Genomic DNA, 24,179 nt, shown 5'->3' with positions numbered 1-24,179 from the left:
CCGTTATAGTGCAATTCATGTATTGTTTAGTGTTGTGCAGTGGTTTTGCTGGCATGCGTCCCACTTATTTAATTTTTTGTCCCACCAAGATTGATATGCTAAAATCGCCACTAAAATCGCCACTTCATATTTATTCATAATATGTTCCAGTTTCTTCCTTTTTCCCTTGTCCGCCATCTTCAACCCATCCGCAGTCCTCTCCCAGGCAAACCTTGCTGTGGATTAGCGTTTTCATCGCAGTTCCATATCTACACGGGATTGGCCAGGACAGCGGTGGAGGGGCGGGGTTAGTGGTATTCTGGAATACAGTTTACGACGCCCATCTGGAATCCCACACCCAGGGTTGCCACATTCGCAGTTTTCAGCCAAATTAGGCTACTTTGAAAACGATGTTGCGGTTGAAAATGTATTGTTAAACGGGTTGCCGGTTTTTGGGCTACTAAATTGCACAGCGGCCGCCATGGCATTTGTCAGGCAGGAGCAGGTTGTTACTGAATGAGTGGGTGGTGGGGAGGGCCGGAGGTGCTTGAGTCAGAGGAGGCCGAGCAGCGCACGACATGACAATGTTTTAGGCTATTTAACTTAACGCGCAAATGGACATTTTGAAATGGAGGTTATGGAGCTCCCTGTTATGAGGGAAAGTCCTCCATGAAATTGACATCAAATGTGGAGAATGATACATTTGCATCTGTTGGCCATCAAGTAGCCTATTAATTTATATTCCATAGTAGGCTACCTCTTGATTCATGGGTTGATGTTGAAATGATGACACCACTGGAGTCATTGCAAATCAATTTGTTCCACTTGTGGAGCCCGCCTGGATCAGGCAAACGCATTTAATAAATAGCTTCAGTGTATTGTTGTTGTAACCTTGTGTTATTATACTATTTAGGCCATTGATGGCCTTGTTTACATCATTCAATTGTCCGTTATCAAAGCTCTGTCACAAATTGACAGGAACAGTCAGTCAGATGAGGCTAAAGGAAAAACAAAAACAAAAGCTCTGGCTGTTGTTGACAAGCACATTTGGTTCGTATACATATTTATTATTTAATTCAGTGATTGAAATGCTGACCACATCCTCAGTAGTCCAGCAGAAACGCAAGTCTTACCTCGAAATCGCCAAACTATTCATGTTGAATAAATGACTGTTAATTTGTAGACTACTGTAGACTACTCTAGACTACTCTAGACTACTGTAGACTACTCTAGACTACTATAGGCTACTGTAGACTACTCTAGACTACTGTAGACTGCTCTAGACTACTGTAGACTACTTTGCTCTTCTATAGGCTACTGTAGACTACTCTAGTCTACTGTAGACTACTATAGACTACTGTAGACTACTATAGACTACTCTAGGCTACTGTAGACTACTGTAGACTACTCTAGGCTACTGTAGACTACTCTAGGCTACTGTAGACCACTGTAGACCACTGTAGACTACTCTAGACTACTGTAGACTATCTGATAAGAGATGTCGACCTATCAGGGGCTATAGGCTAAATACATATAACTAAGCAAACCATGGCAAAGTTGAATTACAATCATAAACCCAGATTTTAGTATGTAGCCTATGCCTATTGAAATGAGAGGTCAATATCACAAATGAGCCATTTATAACTGTTTTTAGTCTTAACATCTGGCACATAATAATGGCACAATTGCCAGAAAATAGCCTAACATTCGTATTTTTTTAATTTGTCAAAATGTTTCTTTCTCAGAGTTTTCCTCTGTCCAACTCAGATTCATCAGATTTATCTATAGTTATGCACATACGTAAAATTGATTTATTTACAATTATAAACTTGGTTTGAGCCATGAATGCTGATTGGACTAAAACTGTGGTATATCAGACCGTATACAATGGGTATGACAAAAAAAATGACTTTTCATTGGTAACCAGTTTATAATAGCCCCCTGTGGGTTTGTGGGACACGGACAATATACGGCGGTGTCCAGGCCAATATACGGCGGTGTCCAGGCCAATATACGGCGGTGTCCAGGCCAATGTACGGCGGTGTCCAGGCCAATGTACGGCGGTGTCCAGGCCAATGTACGGCGGTGTCCAGGCCAATGTACGGCGGTGTCCAGGCCAATGTACGGCGGTGTCCAGGCCAATGTACGGCGGTGTCCAGGCCAATGTACGGCGGTGTCCAGGCCAATGTACGGCGGTGTCCAGGCCAATGTACGGCGGTGTCCAGGCCAATGTACGGCGGTGTCCAGGCCAATGTACGGCGGTGTCCAGGCCAATGTACGGCGGTGTCCAGGCCAATGTACGGCGGTGTCCAGGCCAATGTACGGCGGTGTCCAGGCCAATGTACGGCGGTGTCCAGGCCAATGTACGGCGGTGTCCAGGCCAATGTACGGCGGTGTCCAGGCCAATGTACGGCGGTGTCCAGGCCAATGTACGGCGGTGTCCAGGCCAATGTACGGCGGTGTCCAGGCCAATGTACGGCTGTGTCCAGGCCAATGTACGGCTGTGTCCAGGCCAATGTACGGCTGTGTCCAGGCCAATGTACGGCTGTGTCCAGGCCAATGTACGGCTGTGTCCAGGCCAATGTACGGCTGTGTCCAGGCCAATGTACGGCTGTGTCCAGGCCAATGTACGGCTGTGCCATGTTAAGAACACATTTTATTTGTCACATGCGCCGAATACAACAGGTGTAGTAGACCTTACAGTGAAATGCTGAATACAACAGGTGTAGTAGACCTTACAGTGAAATGCCTAATACAGCAGGTGTAGTAGACCATACAGTGAAATGCTGAATACAACAGGTGTAGTAGACCTCACAGTGAAATGCTGAATACAACAGGCGTAGTAGACGTTACAGTGAAATGCTGAATACAACAGGTGTAGTAGACCTTACAGTGAAATGCTGAATACAACAGGTGTAGTAGACCTCACAGTGAAATGCTGAATACAACAGGTGTAGTAGACCTTACAGTGGAATGCTGACTACAACAGGTGTAGTAGACCTTACAGTGAAATGCTGAATACAACAGGTGTAGTAGACCTCACAGTGAAATGCTGAATACAACAGGTGTAGTAGACCTTACAGTCAAATGCTGAATACAACAGGTGTAGTAGACCTTACAGTGGAATGCTGAATACAACAGGTGTAGTAGACCTCACAGTGAATGCTGAATACAACAGGTGTAGTAGACCTTACAGTGAAATGCTGAATATAACAGGTGTAGTAGACCTCACAGTGAAATGCTGAATACAACAGGTGTAGTAGACCTTACAGTGAAATGCTGAATACAACAGGTGTAGTAGACCTCACAGTGAAATGCTGAATACAACAGGTGTAGTAGACCTCACAGTGAAATGCTGAATAAAACAGGTGTAGTAGACCTTACAGTGAAATGCTGAATACAACAGGTGTAGTAGACCTAACAGTGAAATGCTGAATACAACAGGTGTAGTAGACCTTACAGTGGAATGCTGAATACAACAGGTGTGGTAGACCTTACAGTGGAATGCTGAATACAACAGGTGTAGTAGACCTCACAGTGAAATGCTGAATACAACAGGTGTAGACCTCACAGTGAAATGCCGAATACAACAGGTGTAGTAGACCTCACAGTGAAATGCTGAATACAACAGGTGTAGTAGACCTCACAGTGAAATGCTGAATACAACAGGTGTAGTAGACCTTACAGTGAAATGCTGAATACAACAGGTGTAGTAGACCTCACAGTGAAATGCTTACTTACAAGCCCTTAACCAACAATGCAGTTTTAAGAAAAATACCAAAAAAAAAAAGAAATGTCACAAATCATTAAAGACCAGCAGTAAAATAACAATAGCGAGGCTATATACAGGGGGTACCGGTACAGAGTCAATGTGCGGGGGCACCGGTAAGTTGAGGTAATTAAGGTAAAATATATACATGTGGGAAGAGTTATTAAAATGAATATGCATAGATAATAACAGAGAGTAGCAGCAGTGTGGGGTGGCCATGCAAATAGTCTGGGTAGCCATTTCATTAGATGATCAGCAGTCTTATGGCTTGGGGGTAGAAGCTGTTTAGAATTCTCTTGGACCTAGACTTGGCGCTCCGGTACCGCTTGCCATGCGGTAGCAGACAGAACAGTCCATGACTAGGGTGGCTGTAGTCTTTGACAATTTTTAGGGTCTTCCTCTGACAACGCCTGGTGTAGAGGTCCTGGATGGCAGGAAGCTTGGCCCCAGTGATGTACTGGGCTGTACACACTACCCTCTGTAGCGCCTTGCAGTCGGAGTCTGAGCAGTTGCCGTTCCAGGCAGTGATGCAACCGGTCAGGATGCTCTCGATGGTGCAGCTGTAGAACCTTTTGAGGATCTGAGGACCCATGCGAAATATTTTCAGTCTCCTGAAGGGGAATAGGTTTTGTCGTGCCCTCTTCACGACTGTCTTGGTGTGTTTGGACCATTCTAGTTTGTTGTTGATGTGGACACCAAGGAACTTGAAGCTCTCAACCTGCTCCACTACACCCCTGTCGATGAGAATGGGGATGTGCTCTGTCCTCCTTTTCCTGTAGTCCACAATCACAAGTCTTGATCACGTTGAGGGAGAGGTTGTTGTTCTGGCACCACACTGTCAGGTCTCTGACCTCCTCCCTATATGCTGTCTCGTTGTTGTCGGTGATCAGGCCTACCACTTTTGTCATCGGCAAACTTAATGGAGTCGTGCCTGGCTGTGCAGTCATGAGTGAACAGGGAGTACAGGAGGGGACTGAGCACACACCCCTGAGGTTCCCCCGTGTTGAGGATCAGCATTGCGGATGTGTTGTTACCTACCCTTTCCACCTGAGGGCGGCCCGTCAGGAAGTCCAGGATCCAGTTGCAGAGGGAGGTGTTTAGTCCCAGGGTCCTTAGCTTAGTGATGAGCTTTGAGGGCTCTATGGTGTTGAACGCTGAGCGGTAGTCAATCAATAGCATTCTCACATAAGTGTTCCTTTTGTCCAGGTGGGAAAGGGCAGTGTGGAGTGCAATAGAGATTGCATCATATGTGGATCTGTTGGGGCGGTATGAGAATTGGAGTGGGTCTAGGTTTTCTGGGATAATGGTGTTGATGTGAGCCATGACCAGCCTTTCAAAGCACTTCATGGCTACGGACGTGAGTGCTACGGGGCGATAGTTATTTAGGCAGGTTACCTTTGTGTTCTTGGGCACAGGGACTATGGTGGTTTGCTTGAAACATGTTGGTATTACAGACTCGGACAGGGAGAGGTTGAAAATGTCAGTGAAGACACTTGCCAGTGGGTCAGCGCATACTCGGAGTACACGTCCTGGTAATCCGTCTGGCCCTGCGGCCTTGTGAATGTTGACCTGTCTAAAGGTCTTATTCACATCGGCTGCGGAGAGTTTGAATCACACAGTCGTCTGGAACAGCTGATGCTCTCATGCATGTTTCAGTGTTACTTGCCTCGAAGCGAGCATAGAATAAATGTAGCTCGTCTGGTAGGCTTGTGTCACTGGGCAGCTCTCGGCTGTGCTTCCCTTTGTCATCTGTAATAGTTTGCAAGCCGACATGTGTCTGAGCCAGTGTAGTATGATTCAATCTTAGTCCTGTATTGAGGCTTTGCCTGTTTGATGGTTTGTCGTAGGACATAGCGGGATTTCTTATAAGCTTCCGGGTTAGAGTCCCGCTCCTTGAAAGCGGCAGCTCTACCCTTTAGCTCAGTGCGAATGTTACCTGTAATCCATGGCTTCTGGTTGGTGTATGTACGTACAGTCACTGTGGGGAAGACATCATCGATGCACTTATTGATAAAGCCAGTGACTGATGTGGTGTACTCCTCAATGCCATTGGCAGAATCTCGGAACATATTCTAGTCTGTGATAGCAAAACAGTCCTGTAGTTTAGCATCTGCTTCATCTGACCACTTTTTTATTGATCTAGTCACTGATGCTTCATGCTTTAATTTTGGCAGATTAGCCACTTGTCAGTGGATGCTCACATGGCACCCCATTTCTTTCCGCGATAACTCTTCCGTCTTTTTCTCCTGCGAATTATGGGGCTGTCCTCGTGTCTTATTGTTTAATCACTCCACGGTGGGTCATGTTAAGAACAGCCCTTAGCACCTTAATCAGAGCAGTCAAATTAGTTAAATCATCCACTGATAGATTATCTGATTATCTGGCCAGTTTAATAAAGGCGAATTATCTTTTCTCTTGCGACATAATCAAAATAGTTTATTAAGTCATGTCTTAGTTCGCAATAATTATTATTTTGATGAAAACCACATTTTGCGTCTAACATAGTTACAAGTTACGATATTCCTTCTAAATTGGCTCGGGAACATGTATGGGATAATTGTTTATTGTATAAATGTGTCAACTCCTCTCTTCCGGTGGAAAAAAATATGTTTGTTTATTTTTCAGTCCTTTTGTTCTGGATTTGTGTTGTCATTGGGATACAAATGTGATAGTCCTGGCAACCCTGCCTACATCGGCGAACAGCGTAGTGGTGTGGAGCGTACGTCTATCGAAGGGGTGTCGGATAAAATAACACTACTACTGTACCTCAGTTTCGGTGGTAAATCATTTTAAGGTAAGACATATTGTCTTTGAGTGTATATGCAAACGTTTTCCACGCCGCCGGTATTTGTTTAGACAAAATAACGGATATCTGGGTGTGATGTGATTTAAAGGGAAAACATTGCCTTTTACGTTGCGTTTCTCCGCTACCATTTAATGCTGATACAATCTACTGTAAACCTTTTGTCTGATGCATAATGTGGCCTCCATGTTGAAAATATACTTATGTTGTAATGGTGGGTTTTCACGGCTCCATCGTTGTCAAAGCGGTGATGAGGTTACATTAGTACGTCGGTAGGGTAGACGTGATCCACCGCAGAAAATGGTGTCGACGCTTTTATACAGCATTGGCCGTTTATCGGACAACCCTTTCATTCATGAAATTATATGAAATGTAGTTTTCTAGGCCTACGTACATTTGAAACGGTATTGTCAATGTGCATATAAATCGACACGATAAATAAGTGTATTCAAGTAAATAATGCAGTAATATGAAGTGTAACCTAACCCCAGTGTTATTACTGTATGCGTTACAGAGGCAGATATATATTCGAAGCACTCTTAACATTCTCTGGTTGTTTTTTTTCCTTTGTACAATTCTGTCAGGGCTTTCCTTCTGAGAATACCTGCTCTCACACAGAATGGACACATACAGGCAGCACTGTTTCCCAAGTGATCATTAGTCCCAGCCCCAGTCAGGAGGTAAGGCCTAGAGAGGTGTCCCAGTCAGGAGGTAAGGCCTAGAGAGGTGCCCCAGTCAGGAGGTAAGGCCTAGAGAGGTGTCCCAGTCAGGAGGTAAGGCCTAGAGAGGTGCCCCAGTCAGGAGGTAAGGCCTAGAGAGGTGTCCCAGTCAGGAGGTAAGGCCTAGAGAGGTGCCCCAGTCAGGAGGTAAGGCCTAGAGAGGTGCCCCAGTCAGGAGGTAAGGCCTAGAGAGGTGCCCCAGTCAGGAGGTAAGGCCTAGAGAGGTGTCCCAGTCAGGAGGTAAGGCCTAGAGAGGTGTCCCAGTCAGGAGGTAAGGCCTAGAGAGGTGTCCCAGTCAGGAGGTAAGGCCTAGAGAGGTGCCCCAGTCAGGAGGTAAGGCCTAGAGAGGTGCCCCAGTCAGGAGGTAAGGCCTAGAGAGGTGCCCCAGTCAGGAGGTAAGGCCTAGAGAGGTGCCCCAGTCAGGAGGTAAGGCCTAGAGAGGTGCCCCAGTCAGGAGGTAAGGCCTAGAGAGGTGCCCCAGTCAGGAGGTAAGGCCTAGAGAGGTGCCCCAGTCAGGAGGTAAGGCCTAGAGAGGTGCCCCAGTCAGGAGGTAAGGCCTAGAGAGGTGACCCAGTCAGGAGGTAAGGCCTAGAGAGGTGACCCAGTCAGGAGGTAAGGCCTAGAGAGGTGTCCCAGTCAGGAGGTAAGGCCTAGAGAGGTGTCCCAGTCAGGAGGTAAGGCCTAGAGAGGTGTCCCAGTCAGGAGGTAAGGCCTAGAGAGGTGTCCCAGTCAGGAGGTAAGGCCTAGAGAGGTGTCCCGGCCCCAGTCAGGAGGTAAGGCCTAGAGAGGTGACCCAGTCAGGAGGTAAGGCCTAGAGAGGTGTCCCAGTCAGGAGGTAAGGCCTAGAGAGGTGTCCCAGTCAGGAGGTAAGGCCTAGAGAGGTGTCCCAGCCCCAGTCAGGAGGTAAGGCCTAGAGAAGTGTCCCAGTCAGGAGGTAAGGCCTAGAGAGGTGTCCCAGTCAGGAGGTAAGGCCTAGAGAGGTGTCCCAGCCCCAGTCAGGAGGTAAGGCCTAGAGAGGTGTCCCCTTAGTCAGCCAGTATGGCCCAGGCGGAGCCCCAGCCCAGTGGGGGTAGCAGCCCCCAGCTCATCTCCCTCCATTCAGAGATGTCAGAGGCATCAGGGAACCACGTAGAGGTGGGCTCCGCCAACCGGAGGAAGAGGAGGAGGAAGGAGCCCAGACCCGAGTCCATCATTGTGTATCGCTCAGACAATGAGAGGGGGCCCGGGGAGGAGCAAGGGGGAGAGGAGGGAGGCGCCGAGAGGAGCACAGAGGGGGCCAAGTTCCTCAACACACCCACCGGCGAAGGTGAGACATCAGTGGTATGGTACGGCGAGTGTATCTTTGAGTTGTCTCCAGAACATTCCAGAACATACCAGATATCTGACATGTCGTTCCCACTACAGTGTTTAGCTGTCTCGTCCCTCTGAAAGCAAGTCCCCTTCTATGCAAAGAAGAAGCATTCTGTATTTGGTGAACTGTGCTGTGTATGTTTTTGAGTTCTGTCTTACTAGTGTCATAATGTTGTTGTGTGTCTCCAGGAGGCTGGAGCTTACTAGTGTCATAATGTTGTTGTGTATCTCCAGGAGGCTGGAGCTTACTAGTGTCATAATGTTGTTGTGTGTCTCCAGGAGGCTGGAGCTTACTAGTGTCATAATGTTGTTGTGTATCTCCAGGAGGCTGGAGCTTACTAGTGTCATAATGTTGTTGTGTGTCTCCAGGAGGCTGGAGCTTACTAGTGTCATAATGTTGTTGTGTGTCTCCAGGAGGCTGGAGCTTACTAGTGTCATAATGTTGTTGTGTGTCTCCAGGAGGCTGGAGCTTACTAGTGTCATAATGTTGTTGTGTGTCTCCAGGAGGCTGGAGCTTACTAGTGTCATAATGTTGTTGTGTGTCTCCAGGAGGCTGGAGCTTACTAGTGTCATAATGTTGTTGTGTGTCTCCAGGAGGCTGGAGCTTACTAGTGTCATAATGTTGTTGTGTGTCTCCAGGAGGCTGGAGCTTACTAGTGTCATAATGTTGTTGTGTGTCTCCAGGAGGCTGGAGCTTACTAGTGTCATAATGTTGTTGTGTGTCTCCAGGAGGCTGGAGCTTACTAGTGTCATAATGTTGTTATGTGTCTCCAGGAGGCTGGAGCTTACTAGTGTCATAATGTTGTTGTTGTGTGTCTCCAGGAGGCTGGAGCTTACTAGTGTCATAATGTTGTTGTGTGTCTCCAGGAGGCTGGAGCTTACTAGTGTCATAATGTTGTTGTTGTGTGTCTCCAGGAGGCTGGAGCTTACTAGTGTCATAATGTTGTTGTGTGTCTCCAGGAGGCTGGAGCTTACTAGTGTCATAATGTTGTTGTGTGTCTCCAGGAGGCTGGAGCTTACTAGTGTCATAATGTTGTTGTGTGTCTCCAGGAGGCTGGAGCTTACTAGTGTCATAATGTTGTTATGTGTCTCCAGGAGGCTGGAGCTTACTAGTGTCATAATGTTGTTGTTGTGTGTCTCCAGGAGGCTGGAGCTTACTAGTGTCATAATGTTGTTGTGTATCTCCAGGAGGCTGGAGCTTACTAGTGTCATAATGTTGTTGTGTATCTCCAGGAGGCTGGAGCTTACTAGTATCATAATGTTGTTGTGTATCTCCAGGAGGCTGGAGCTTACTAGTGTCATAATGTTGTTGTGTGTCTCCAGGAGGCTGGAGCTTACTAGTGTCATAATGTTGTTGTGTGTCTCCAGGAGGCTGGAGCTTACTAGTGTCATAATGTTGTTGTGTGTCTCCAGGAGGCTGGAGCTTACTAGTGTCATAATGTTGTTGTGTGTCTCCAGGAGGCTGGAGCTTACTAGTGTCATAATGTTGTTATGTGTCTCCAGGAGGCTGGAGCTTACTAGTGTCATAATGTTGTTGTTGTGTGTCTCCAGGAGGCTGGAGCTTACTAGTGTCATAATGTTGTTGTGTGTCTCCAGGAGGCTGGAGCTTACTAGTGTCATAATGTTGTTGTTGTGTGTCTCCAGGAGGCTGGAGCTTACTAGTGTCATAATGTTGTTGTGTGTCTCCAGGAGGCTGGAGCTTACTAGTGTCATAATGTTGTTGTGTGTCTCCAGGAGGCTGGAGCTTACTAGTGTCATAATGTTGTTGTGTGTCTCCAGGAGGCTGGAGCTTACTAGTGTCATAATGTTGTTATGTGTCTCCAGGAGGCTGGAGCTTACTAGTGTCATAATGTTGTTGTTGTGTGTCTCCAGGAGGCTGGAGCTTACTAGTGTCATAATGTTGTTGTGTGTCTCCAGGAGGCTGGAGCTTACTAGTGTCATAATGTTGTTGTGTGTCTCCAGGAGGCTGGAGCTTACTAGTGTCATAATGTTGTTGTGTATCTCCAGGAGGCTGGAGCTTACTAGTGTCATAATGTTGTTGTGTGTCTCCAGGAGGCTGGAGCTTACTAGTGTCATAATGTTGTTGTGTGTCTCCAGGAGGCTGGAGCTTACTAGTGTCATAATGTTGTTGTTGTGTGTCTCCAGGAGGCTGGAGCTTACTAGTGTCATACTGTTGTTGTGTGTCTCCAGGAGGCTGGAGCTTACTAGTGTCATAATGTTGTTGTGTGTCTCCAGGAGGCTGGAGCTTACTAGTGTCATAATGTTGTTGTTGTGTGTCTCCAGGAGGCTGGAGCTTACTAGTGTCATAATGTTGTTGTTGTGTGTCTCCAGGAGGCTGGAACTTACTAGTGTCATACTGTTGTTGTGTGTCTCCAGGAGGCTGGAGCTTACTAGTGTCATAATGTTGTTGTGTATCTCCAGGAGGCTGGAGCTTACTAGTGTCATAATGTTGTTGTGTATCTCCAGGAGGCTGGAGCTTACTAGTGTCATAATGTTGTTGTGTGTCTCCAGGAGGCTGGAGCTTACTAGTGTCATAATGTTGTTGTTGTGTGTCTCCAGGAGGCTGGAGCTTACTAGTGTCATAATGTTGTTGTTGTGTGTCTCCAGGAGGCTGGAGCTTACTAGTGTCATAATGTTGTTGTGTGTCTCCAGGAGGCTGGAGCTTACTAGTGTCATAATGTTGTTGTGTATCTCCAGGAGGCTGGAGCTTACTAGTGTCATACTGTTGTTGTGTGTCTCCAGGAGGCTGGAGCTTACTAGTGTCATAATGTTGTTGTGTGTCTCCAGGAGGCTGGAGCTTACTAGTGTCATAATGTTGTTGTGTGTCTCCAGGAGGCTGGAGCTTACTAGTGTCATAATGTTGTTGTTGTTGTGTGTCTCCAGGAGGCTGGAACTTACTAGTGTCATAATGTTGTTGTTGTGTGTCTCCAGGAGGCTGGAGCTTACTAGTGTCATAATGTTGTTGTGTGTCTCCAGGAGGCTGGAGCTTACTAGTGTCATACTGTTGTTGTGTGTCTCCAGGAGGCTGGAGCTTACTAGTGTCATAATGTTGTTGTGTGTCTCCAGGAGGCTGGAGCTTACTAGTGTCATAATGTTGTTGTTGTGTGTCTCCAGGAGGCTGGAGCTTACTAGTGTCATAATGTTGTTGTTGTGTGTCTCCAGGAGGCTGGAACTTACTAGTGTCATACTGTTGTTGTGTGTCTCCAGGAGGCTGGAGCTTACTAGTGTCATAATGTTGTTGTGTATCTCCAGGAGGCTGGAGCTTACTAGTGTCATAATGTTGTTGTGTATCTCCAGGAGGCTGGAGCTTACTAGTGTCATAATGTTGTTGTGTGTCTCCAGGAGGCTGGAGCTTACTAGTGTCATAATGTTGTTGTTGTGTGTCTCCAGGAGGCTGGAGCTTACTAGTGTCATAATGTTGTTGTTGTGTGTCTCCAGGAGGCTGGAGCTTACTAGTGTCATAATGTTGTTGTGTGTCTCCAGGAGGCTGGAGCTTACTAGTGTCATAATGTTGTTGTGTATCTCCAGGAGGCTGGAGCTTACTAGTGTCATACTGTTGTTGTGTGTCTCCAGGAGGCTGGAGCTTACTAGTGTCATAATGTTGTTGTGTGTCTCCAGGAGGCTGGAGCTTACTAGTGTCATAATGTTGTTGTGTGTCTCCAGGAGGCTGGAGCTTACTAGTGTCATAATGTTGTTGTTGTTGTGTGTCTCCAGGAGGCTGGAACTTACTAGTGTCATAATGTTGTTGTTGTGTGTCTCCAGGAGGCTGGAGCTTACTAGTGTCATAATGTTGTTGTTGTTGTGTGTCTCCAGGAGGCTGGAACTTACTAGTGTCATAATGTTGTTGTTGTGTGTCTCCAGGAGGCTGGAGCTTACTAGTGTCATAATGTTGTTGTTGTTGTGTGTCTCCAGGAGGCTGGAGCTTACTAGTGTCATAATGTTGTTGTGTATCTCCAGGAGGCTGGAGCTTACTAGTGTCATACTGTTGTTGTGTGTCTCCAGGAGGCTGGAGCTTACTAGTGTCATAATGTTGTTGTGTGTCTCCAGGAGGCTGGAGCTTACTAGTGTCATAATGTTGTTGTGTGTCTCCAGGAGGCTGGAGCTTACTAGTGTCATAATGTTGTTGTTGTTGTGTGTCTCCAGGAGGCTGGAACTTACTAGTGTCATAATGTTGTTGTTGTGTGTCTCCAGGAGGCTGGAGCTTACTAGTGTCATAATGTTGTTGTGTGTCTCCAGGAGGCTGGAGCTTACTAGTGTCATAATGTTGTTGTTGTTGTGTGTCTCCAGGAGGCTGGAGCTTACTAGTGTCATAATGTTGTTGTGTGTCTCCAGGAGGCTGGAGCTTACTAGTGTCATAATGTTGTTGTGTGTCTCCAGGAGGCTGGAGCTTACTAGTGTCATAATGTTGTTGTGTATCTCCAGGAGGCTGGAGCTTACTAGTGTCATAATGTTGTTGTGTGTCTCCAGGAGGCTGGAGCTTACTAGTGTCATAATGTTGTTGTGTATCTCCAGGAGGCTGGAGCTTACTAGTGTCATAATGTTGTTGTGTGTCTCCAGGAGGCTGGAGCTTACTAGTGTCATGTTGTTGTGTGTCTCCAGGAGGCTGGAGCTTACTAGTGTCATAATGTTGTTGTGTGTCTCCAGGAGGCTGGAGCTTACTAGTGTCATAATGTTGTTGTGTATCTCCAGGAGGCTGGAGCTTACTAGTGTCATAATGTTGTTGTGTGTCTCCAGGAGGCTGGAGCTTACTAGTGTCATAATGTTGTTGTGTATCTCCAGGAGGCTGGAGCTTACTAGTGTCATAATGTTGTTGTGTATCTCCAGGAGGCTGGAACTTACTAGTGTCATAATGTTGTTGTGTGTCTCCAGGAGGCTGGAGCTTACTAGTGTCATAATGTTGTTGTGTGTCTCCAGGAGGCTGGAGCTTACTAGTGTCATAATGTTGTTGTGTATCTCCAGGAGGCTGGAGCTTACTAGTGTCATAATGTTGTTGTGTGTCTCCAGGAGGCTGGAGCTTACTAGTGTCATAATGTTGTTGTGTGTCTCCAGGAGGCTGGAGCTTACTAGTGTCATAATGTTGTTGTGTGTCTACAGGAGGCTGGAGCTTACTAGTGTCATAATGTTGTTGTTGTTGTGTGTCTCCAGGAGGCTGGAGCTTACTAGTGTCATAATGTTGTTGTGTGTCTCCAGGAGGCTGGAGCTTACTAGTGTCATAATGTTGTTGTGTATCTCCAGGAGGCTGGAGCTTACTAGTGTCATAATGTTGTTGTGTGTCTCCAGGAGGCTGGAGCTTACTAGTGTCATAATGTTGTTGTGTGTCTCCAGGAGGCTGGAACTTACTAGTGTCATAATGTTGTTGTGTATCTCCAGGAGGCTGGAGCTTACTAGTGTCATAATGTTGTTGTTGTTGTGTATCTCCAGGAGGCTGGAGCTTACTAGTGTCATAATGTTGTTGTGTATCTCCAGGAGGCTGGAGCTTACTAGTGTCATAATGTTGTTGTGTATCTCCAGGAGGCTGGAGCTTACTAGTGTCATAATGTTGTTGTGTGTCTCCAGGAGGCTGGAGCTTACTAGTGTCATAATGTTGTTGTGTGTCTCCAGGAGGCTGGAGCTTACTAGTGTCATAATGTTGTTGTGTATCTCCAGGAGGCTGGAGCTTACTAGTGTCATAATGTTGTTGTGTGTCTCCAGGAGGCTGGAGCTTACTAGTGTCATAATGTTGTTGTGTGTCTCCAGGAGGCTGGAGCTTACTAGTGTCATAATGTTGTTGTGTATCTCCAGGAGGCTGGAGCTTACTAGTGTCATAATGTTGTTGTGTGTCTCCAGGAGGCTGGAGCTTACTAGTGTCATAATGTTGTTGTGTATCTCCAGGAGGCTGGAGCTTACTAGTGTCATAATGTTGTTGTGTGTCTCCAGGAGGCTGGAGCTTACTAGTGTCATAATGTTGTTGTGTATCTCCAGGAGGCTGGAGCTTACTAGTGTCATAATGTTGTTGTTGTTGTGTATCTCCAGGAGGCTGGAGCTTACTAGTGTCATAATGTTGTTGTGTATCTCCAGGAGGCTGGAGCTTACTAGTGTCATAATGTTGTTGTGTGTCTCCAGGAGGCTGGAGCTTACTAGTGTCATAATGTTGTTGTGTGTCTCCAGGAGGCTGGAGCTTACTAGTGTCATAATGTTGTTGTGTATCTCCAGGAGGCTGGAGCTTACTAGTGTCATAATGTTGTTGTGTATCTCCAGGAGGCTGGAGCTTACTAGTGTCATAATGTTGTTGTGTATCTCCAGGAGGCTGGAGCTTACTAGTGTCATAATGTTGTTGTTGTTGTGTGTCTCCAGGAGGCTGGAGCTTACTAGTGTCATAATGTTGTTGTGTGTCTCCAGGAGGCTGGAGCTTACTAGTGTCATAATGTTGTTGTGTATCTCCAGGAGGCTGGAGCTTACTAGTGTCATAATGTTGTTGTGTGTCTCCAGGAGGCTGGAGCTTACTAGTGTCATAATGTTGTTGTTGTTGTGTGTCTCCAGGAGGCTGGAGCTTACTAGTGTCATAATGTTGTTGTGTGTCTCCAGGAGGCTGGAGCTTACTAGTGTCATAATGTTGTTGTGTGTCTCCAGGAGGCTGGAGCTTACTAGTGTCATAATGTTGTTGTGTGTCTCCAGGAGGCTGGAGCTTACTAGTGTCATAATGTTGTTGTTGTTGTGTATATCCAGGAGGCTGGAGCTTACTAGTGTCATAATGTTGTTGTGTATCTCCAGGAGGCTGGAGCTTACTAGTGTCATAATGTTGTTGTGTATCTCCAGGAGGCTGGAGCTTACTAGTGTCATAATGTTGTTGTGTGTCTCCAGGAGGCTGGAGCTTACTAGTGTCATAATGTTGTTGTGTATCTCCAGGAGGCTGGAGCTTACTAGTGTCATAATGTTGTTGTTGTTGTTTATCTCCAGGAGGCTGGAGCTTACTAGTGTCATAATGTTGTTGTGTGTCTCCAGGAGGCTGGAGCTTACTAGTGTCATAATGTTGTTGTTGTGTGTCTCCAGGAGGCTGGAGCTTACTAGTGTCATAATGTTGTTGTGTGTCTCCAGGAGGCTGGAGCTTACTAGTGTCATAATGTTGTTGTGTGTCTCCAGGAGGCTGGAGCTTACTAGTGTCATAATGTTGTTGTGTATCTCCAGGAGGCTGGAGCTTACTAGTGTCATAATGTTGTTGTGTATCTCCAGGAGGCTGGAGCTTACTAGTGTCATAATGTTGTTGTGTGTCTCCAGGAGGCTGGAGCTTACTAGTGTCATAATGTTGTTGTGTGTCTCCAGGAGGCTGGAGCTTACTAGTGTCATAATGTTGTTGTGTATCTCCAGGAGGCTGGAGCTTACTAGTGTCATAATGTTGTTGTTGTTGTTGTGTATCTCCAGGAGGCTGGAGCTTACTAGTGTCATAATGTTGTTGTTGTTGTGTGTCTCCAGGAGGCTGGAGCTTACTAGTGTCATACTGTTGTTGTGTGTCTCCAGGAGGCTGGAGCTTACTAGTGTCATAATGTTGTTGTGTATCTCCAGGAGGCTGGAGCTTACTAGTGTCATAATGTTGTTGTTGTTGTGTGTCTCCAGGAGGCTGGAGCTTACTAGTGTCATAATGTTGTTGTGTATCTCCAGGAGGCTGGAGCTTACTAGTGTCATAATGTTGTTGTGTCTCCAGGAGGCTGGAGCTTACTAGTGTCATAATGTTGTTGTGTATCTCCAGGAGGCTGGAGCTTACTAGTGTCATAATGTTGTTGTGTGTCTCCAGGAGGCTGGAGCTTACTAGTGTCATAATGTTGTTGTGTATCTCCAGGAGGCTGGAGCTTACTAGTGTCATAATGTTGTTGTTGTTGTGTGTCTCCAGGAGGCTGGAGCTTACTAGTGTCATAATGTTGTTGTGTGTCTCCAGGAGGCTGGAGCTTACTAGTGTCATAATGTTGTTGTGTATCTCCAGGAGGCTGGAGCTTACTAGTGTCATAATGTTGTTGTTGTTGTGTATCTCCAGGAGGCTGGAGCTTACTAGTGTCATAATGTTGTTGTGTATCTCCAGGAGGCTGGAGCTTACTAGTGTCATAATGTTGTTGTGTATTTCCAGGAGGCTGGAGCTTACTAGTGTCATAATGTTGTTGTGTATCTCCAGGAGGCTGGAGCTTACTAGTGTCATAATGTTGTTGTGTGTCTCCAGGAGGCTGGAGCTTACTAGTGTCATAATGTTGTTGTTGTTGTGTGTCTCCAGGAGGCTGGAGCTTACTAGTGTCATAATGTTGTTGTTGTTGTGTATCTCCAGGAGGCTGGAGCTTACTAGTGTCATAATGTTGTTGTGTGTCTCCAGGAGGCTGGAGCTTACTAGTATCATAATGTTGTTGTGTATCTCCAGGAGGCTGGAACTTACTAGTGTCATAATGTTGTTGTTGTTGTTTATCTCCAGGAGGCTGGAGCTTACTAGTGTCATAATGTTGTTGTGTGTCTCCAGGAGGCTGGAGCTTACTAGTGTCATAATGTTGTTGTTGTGTGTCTCCAGGAGGCTGGAGCTTACTAGTGTCATAATGTTGTTGTGTGTCTCCAGGAGGCTGGAGCTTACTAGTGTCATAATGTTGTTGTGTATCTCCAGGAGGCTGGAGCTTACTAGTGTCATAATGTTGTTGTGTATCTCCAGGAGGCTGGAGCTTACTAGTGTCATAATGTTGTTGTGTGTCTCCAGGAGGCTGGAGCTTACTAGTGTCATAATGTTGTTGTGTGTCTCCAGGAGGCTGGAGCTTACTAGTGTCATAATGTTGTTGTGTGTCTCCAGGAGGCTGGAGCTTACTAGTGTCATAATGTTGTTGTTGTTGTGTGTCTCCAGGAGGCTGGAGCTTACTAGTGTCATAATGTTGGTGTGTATCTCCAGGAGGCTGGAGCTTACTAGTGTCATAATGTTGTTGTGTGTCTCCAGGAGGCTGGAGCTTACTAGTGTCATAATGTTGTTGTGTATCTCCAGGAGGCTGGAGCTTTCTAGTGTCATAATGTTGTTGTTGTTGTGTATCTCCAGGAGGCTGGAGCTTACTAGTGTCATAATGTTGTTGTGTGTCTCCAGGAGGCTGGAGCTTACTAGTGTCATAATGTTGTTGTGTATCTCCAGGAGGCTGGAGCTTACTAGTGTCATAATGTTGTTGTGTGTCTCCAGGAGGCTGGAGCTTACTAGTGTCATAATGTTGTTGTGTGTCTCCAGGAGGCTGGAGCTTACTAGTGTCATAATGTTGTTGTGTGTTTCCAGGAGGCTGGAACTTACTAGTGTCATAATGTTGTTGTGTATCTCCAGGAGGCTGGAGCTTACTAGTGTCATAATGTTGTTGTGTATCTCCAGGAGGCTGGAGCTTACTAGTGTCATAATGTTGTTGTGTATCTCCAGGAGGCTGGAGCTTACTAGTGTCATAATGTTGTTGTGTATCTCCAGGAGGCTGGAGCTTACTAGTGTCATAATGTTGTTGTGTGTCTCCAGGAGGCTGGAGCTTACTAGTGTCATAATGTTGTTGTTGTTGTGTGTCTCCAGGAGGCTGGAGCTTACTAGTGTCATAATGTTGTTGTGTATCTCCAGGAGGCTGGAGCTTACTAGTGTCATAATGTTGTTGTGTATCTCCAGGAGGCTGGAGCTTACTAGTGTCATAATGTTGTTGTTGTTGTGTGTCTCCAGGAGGCTGGAGCTTACTAGTGTCATAATGTTGATGTGTGTCTCCAGGAGGCTGGAGCTTACTAGTGTCATAATGTTGTTGTGTATCTCCAGGAGGCTGGAGCTTACTAGTGTCATAATGTTGTTGTTGTTGTGTATCTCCAGGAGGCTGGAGCTTACTAGTGTCATAATGTTGTTGTGTGTCTCCAGGAGGCTGGAGCTTACTAGTGTCATAATGTTGTTGTTGTGTGTCTCCAGGAGGCTGGAGCTTACTAGTGTCATAATGTTGTTGTTGTTGTGTATCTCCAGGAGGCTGGAGCTTACTAGTGTCATAATGTTGTTGTGTGTCTCCAGGAGGCTGGAACTTACTAGTGTCATAATGTTGTTGTGTATCTCCAGGAGGCTGGAGCTTACTAGTGTCATAATGTTGTTGTGTATCTCCAGGAGGCTGGAGCTTACTAGTGTCATAATGTTGTTGTGTATCTCCAGGAGGCTGGAGCTTACTAGTGTCATAATGTTGTTGTGTGTCTCCAGGAGGCTGGAGCTTACTAGTGTCATAATGTTGTTGTGTGTTTCCAGGAGGCTGGAACTTACTAGTGTCATAATGTTGTTGTGTATCTCCAGGAGGCTGGAGCTTACTAGTGTCATAATGTTGTTGTGTATCTCCAGGAGGCTGGAGCTTACTAGTGTCATAATGTTGTTGTGTATCTCCAGGAGGCTGGAGCTTACTAGTGTCATAATGTTGTTGTGTATCTCCAGGAGGCTGGAGCTTACTAGTGTCATAATGTTGTTGTGTGTCTCCAGGAGGCTGGAGCTTACTAGTGTCATAATGTTGTTGTGTGTCTCCAGGAGGCTGGAGCTTACTAGTGTCATAATGTTGTTGTGTATCTCCAGGAGGCTGGAGCTTACTAGTGTCATAATGTTGTTGTTGTTGTGTGTCTCCAGGAGGCTGGAGCTTACTAGTGTCATAATGTTGTTGTTGTTGTGTGTCTCCAGGAGGCTGGAGCTTACTAGTGTCATAATGTTGTTGTGTATCTCCAGGAGGCTGGAGCTTACTAGTGTCATAATGTTGTTGTTGTTGTGTATCTCCAGGAGGCTGGAGCTTACTAGTGTCATAATGTTGTTGTGTATCTCCAGGAGGCTGGAGCTTACTAGTGTCATAATGTTGTTGTGTATCTCCAGGAGGCTGGAACTTACTAGTGTCATAATGTTGTTGTGTGTCTCCAGGAGGCTGGAGCTTACTAGTGTCATAATGTTGTTGTGTATCTCCAGGAGGCTGGAGCTTACTAGTGTCATAATGTTGTTGTTGTTGTGTATCTCCAGGAGGCTGGAGCTTACTAGTGTCATAATGTTGTTGTGTGTCTCCAGGAGGCTGGAGCTTACTAGTGTCATAATGTTGTTGTGTATCTCCAGGAGGCTGGAGCTTACTAGTGTCATAATGTTGTTGTTGTTGTGTATCTCCAGGAGGCTGGAGCTTACTAGTGTCATAATGTTGTTGTGTATCTCCAGGAGGCTGGAGCTTACTAGTGTCATAATGTTGTTGTGTGTCTCCAGGAGGCTGGAGCTTACTAGTGTCATAATGTTGTTGTGTATCTCCAGGAGGCTAGAGCTTACTAGTGTCATAATGTTGTTGTGTGTCTCCAGGAGGCTGGAGCTTACTAGTGTCATAATGTTGTTGTGTGTCTCCAGGAGGCTGGAGCTTACTAGTGTCATAATGTTGTTGTGTATCTCCAGGAGGCTGGAGCTTACTAGTGTCATAATGTTGTTGTTGTTGTGTATCTCCAGGAGGCTGGAGCTTACTAGTGTCATAATGTTGTTGTGTGTCTCCAGGAGGCTGGAGCTTACTAGTGTCATAATGTTGTTGTGTGTCTCCAGGAGGCTGGAGCTTACTAGTGTCATAATGTTGTTGTTGTGTGTCTCCAGGAGGCTGGAGCTTACTAGTGTCATAATGTTGTTGTGTATCTCCAGGAGGCTGGAGCTTACTAGTGACATAATGTTGTTGTGTGTCTCCAGGAGGCTGGAGCTTACTAGTGTCATAATGTTGTTGTTGTTGTGTATCTCCAGGAGGCTGGAGCTTACTAGTGTCATAATGTTGTTGTGTATCTCCAGGAGGCTGGAGCTTACTAGTGTCATAATGTTGTTGTGTGTCTCCAGGAGGCTGGAGCTTACTAGTGTCATAATGTTGTTGTGTATCTCCAGGAGGCTAGAGCTTACTAGTGTCATAATGTTGTTGTGTGTCTCCAGGAGGCTGGAGCTTACTAGTGTCATAATGTTGTTGTGTGTCTCCAGGAGGCTGGAGCTTACTAGTGTCATAATGTTGTTGTGTATCTCCAGGAGGCTGGAGCTTACTAGTGTCATAATGTTGTTGTTGTTGTGTATCTCCAGGAGGCTGGAGCTTACTAGTGTCATAATGTTGTTGTGTGTCTCCAGGAGGCTGGAGCTTACTAGTGTCATAATGTTGTTGTGTGTCTCCAGGATGCTGGAGCTTACTAGTGTCATAATGTTGTTGTTGTGTGTCTCCAGGAGGCTGGAGCTTACTAGTGTCATAATGTTGTTGTGTGTCTCCAGGAGGCTGGAGCTTACTAGTGTCATAATGTTGTTGTGTGTCTCCAGGAGGCTGGAGCTTACTAGTGTCATAATGTTGTTGTGTGTCTCCAGGAGGCTGGAGCTTACTAGTGTCATAATGTTGTTGTGTGTCTCCAGGAGGCTGGAGCTTACTAGTGTCATAATGTTGTTGTGTATCTCCAGGAGGCTGGAGCTTACTAGTGTCATAATGTTGTTGTGTGTCTCCAGGAGGCTGGAGCTTACTAGTGTCATAATGTTGTTGTTGTTGTGTATCTCCAGGAGGCTGGAGCTTACTAGTGTCATAATGTTGTTGTGTATCTCCAGGAGGCTGGAGCTTACTAGTGTCACACTGTGGTTGTTGTTGTGTGTTTCCAGGAGGCTGGAGCTTACTAGTGTCATAATGTTGTTGTGTATCTCCAGGAGGCTGGAGCTTACTAGTGTCATAATGTTGTTGTGTATCTCCAGGAGGCTGGAGCTTACTAGTGTCATAATGTTGTTGTGTGTCTCCAGGAGGCTGGAGCTTACTAGTGTCATAATGTTGTTGTGTATCTCCAGGAGGCTGGAGCTTACTAGTGTCATAATGTTGTTGTGTGTCTCCAGGAGGCTGGAGCTTACTAGTGTCATAATGTTGTTGTTGTTGTGTATCTCCAGGAGGCTGGAGCTTACTAGTGTCATAATGTTGTTGTGTGTCTCCAGGAGGCTGGAGCTTACTAGTGTCATAATGTTGTTGTGTATCTCCAGGAGGCTGGAGCTTACTAGTGTCATAATGTTGTTGTGTGTCTCCAGGAGGCTGGAGCTTACTAGTGTCATAATGTTGTTGTGTATCTCCAGGAGGCTGGAGCTTACTAGTGTCATAATGTTGTTGTTGTTGTGTATATCCAGGAGGCTGGAGCTTACTAGTGTCATAATGTTGTTGTGTATCTCCAGGAGGCTGGAGCTTACTAGTGTCATAATGTTGTTGTTGTTGTGTGTCTCCAGGAGGCTGGAGCTTACTAGTGTCATAATGTTGTTGTGTGTCTCCAGGAGGCTGGAGCTTACTAGTGTCATAATGTTGTTGTGTGTCTCCAGGAGGCTGGAGCTTACTAGTGTCATAATGTTGTTGTTGTTGTGTATCTCCAGGAGGCTGGAGCTTACTAGTGTCATAATGTTGTTGTTGTGTGTCTCCAGGAGGCTGGAGCTTACTAGTGTCATAATGTTGTTGTGTGTCTCCAGGAGGCTGGAGCTTACTAGTGTCATAATGTTGTTGTGTGTCTCCAGGAGGCTGGAGCTTACTAGTGTCATAATGTTGTTGTGTATCTCCAGGAGGCTGGAGCTTACTAGTGTCATAATGTTGTTGTGTGTCTCCAGGAGGCTGGAGCTTACTAGTGTCATAATGTTGTTGTTGTTGTGTGTCTCCAGGAGGCTGGAGCTTACTAGTGTCATAATGTTGTTGTTGTTGTGTCTCTCCAGGAGGCTGGAGCTTACTAGTGTCACACTGTTGTTGTGTGTCTCCAGGAGGCTGGAGCTTACTAGTGTCATAATGTTGTTGTGTATCTCCAGGAGGCTGGAGCTTACTAGTGTCATAATATTGTTGTGTGTCTCCAGGAGGCTGGAGCTTACTAGTGTCATAATGTTGTTGTTGTTGTGTATCTCCAGGAGGCTGGAGCTTACTAGTGTCATAATGTTGTTGTTGTGTGTCTCTAGGAGGCTGGAGCTTACTAGTGTCATAATGTTGTTGTGTATATCCAGGAGGCTGGAGCTTACTAGTGTCATAATGTTGTTGTGTATATCCAGGAGGCTGGAGCTTACTAGTGTCATAATGTTGTTGTTGTTGTGTATCTCCAGGAGGCTGGAGCTTACTAGTGTCATAATGTTGTTGTTGTGTGTCTCCAGGAGGCTGGAGCTTACTAGTGTCATAATGTTGTTGTGTATATCCAGGAGGCTGGAGCTTACTAGTGTCATAATGTTGTCGTGTATATCCAGGAGGCTGGAGCTTACTAGTGTCATAATGTTGTTGTTGTTGTGTATCTCCAGGAGGCTGGAGCTTACTAGTGTCATAATGTTGTTGTGTATCTCCAGGAGGCTGGAGCTTACTAGTGTCATAATGTTGTTGTGTATCTCCAGGAGGCTGGAGCTTACTAGTGTCATAATGTTGTTGTGTATCTCCAGGAGGCTGGAGCTTACTAGTGTCATAATGTTGTTGTGTATCTCCAGGAGGCTGGAGCTTACTAGTGTCATAATGTTGTTGTGTATCTCCAGGAGGCTGGAGCTTACTAGTGTCATAATGTTGTTGTGTATCTCCAGGAGGCTGGAGCTTACTAGTGTCATAATGTTGTTGTTGTTGTGTGTCTCCAGGAGGCTGGAGCTTACTAGTGTCATAATGTTGTTGTGTATCTCCAGGAGGCTGGAGCTTACTAGTGTCATAATGTTGTTGTGTATCTCCAGGAGGCTGGAGCTTACTAGTGTCATAATGTTGTTGTTGTTGTGTATCTCCAGGAGGCTGGAGCTTACTAGTGTCATAATGTTGTTGTTGTGTGTCTCCAGGAGGCTGGAACTTACTAGTGTCATAATGTTGTTGTGTGTCTCCAGGAGGCTGGAGCTTACTAGTGTCATAATGTTGTTGTTGTGTGTCTCCAGGAGGCTGGAACTTACTAGTGTCATAATGTTGTTGTGTGTCTCCAGGAGGCTGGAGCTTACTAGTGTCATAATGTTGTTGTGTATCTCCAGGAGGCTGGAGCTTACTAGTGTCATAATGTTGTTGTTGTTGTGTATCTCCAGGAGGCTGGAGCTTACTAGTGTCATAATGTTGTTGTGTATCTCCAGGAGGCTGGAGCTTACTAGTGTCATAATGTTATTGTGTGTCTCCAGGAGGCTGGAGCTTACTAGTGTCATAATGTTGTTGTTGTGTGTCTCCAGGAGGCTGGAGCTTACTAGTGTCATAATGTTGTTGTGTATCTCCAGGAGGCTGGAGCTTACTAGTGTCATAATGTTGTTGTGTATCTCCAGGAGGCTGGAGCTTACTAGTGTCATAATGTTGTTGTTGTTGTGTGTCTCCAGGAGGCTGGAGCTTACTAGTGTCATAATGTTGTTGTGTATCTCCAGGAGGCTGGAGCTTACTAGTGTCATAATGTTGTTGTGTATCTCCAGGAGGCTGGAGCTTACTAGTGTCATAATGTTGTTGTGTATCTCCAGGAGGCTGGAGCTTACTAGTGTCATAATGTTGTTGTGTATCTCCAGGAGGCTGGAGCTTACTAGTGTCATAATGTTGTTGTGTGTCTCCAGGAGGCTGGAGCTTACTAGTGTCATAAGGTTGTTGTTGTTGTGTATCTCCAGGAGGCTGGAGCTTACTAGTGTCATAATGTTGTTGTG

General features: G+C 46.0%; 1 protein-coding gene across 1 annotated transcript in view; it reads left to right on the top strand.

Annotated features, from left to right (window-relative positions):
• Positions 1-6,056: 6,056 nt before the first annotated feature.
• The window catches only part of tmem169b (transmembrane protein 169b), a 29,312-nt gene continuing 11,189 nt past the window's right edge, over positions 6,057-24,179 (top strand). Inside the window, exons 1-2 of the mRNA XM_055871956.1 lie at positions 6,057-6,542; positions 7,136-8,576. Of these exons, the coding sequence (XP_055727931.1) occupies positions 8,309-8,576 (268 nt within the window). The 5' untranslated portion in view covers positions 6,057-6,542; positions 7,136-8,308. The remainder of the gene's footprint in view (positions 6,543-7,135; positions 8,577-24,179) is intronic.

Source organism: Salvelinus fontinalis, chromosome 19 (genome assembly GCF_029448725.1).
Source record: "Salvelinus fontinalis isolate EN_2023a chromosome 19, ASM2944872v1, whole genome shotgun sequence".
NCBI classification, from domain to species: Eukaryota; Metazoa; Chordata; class Actinopteri; order Salmoniformes; family Salmonidae; genus Salvelinus; species Salvelinus fontinalis.
This window is presented reverse-complemented; position numbering and strand designations above follow the sequence as displayed.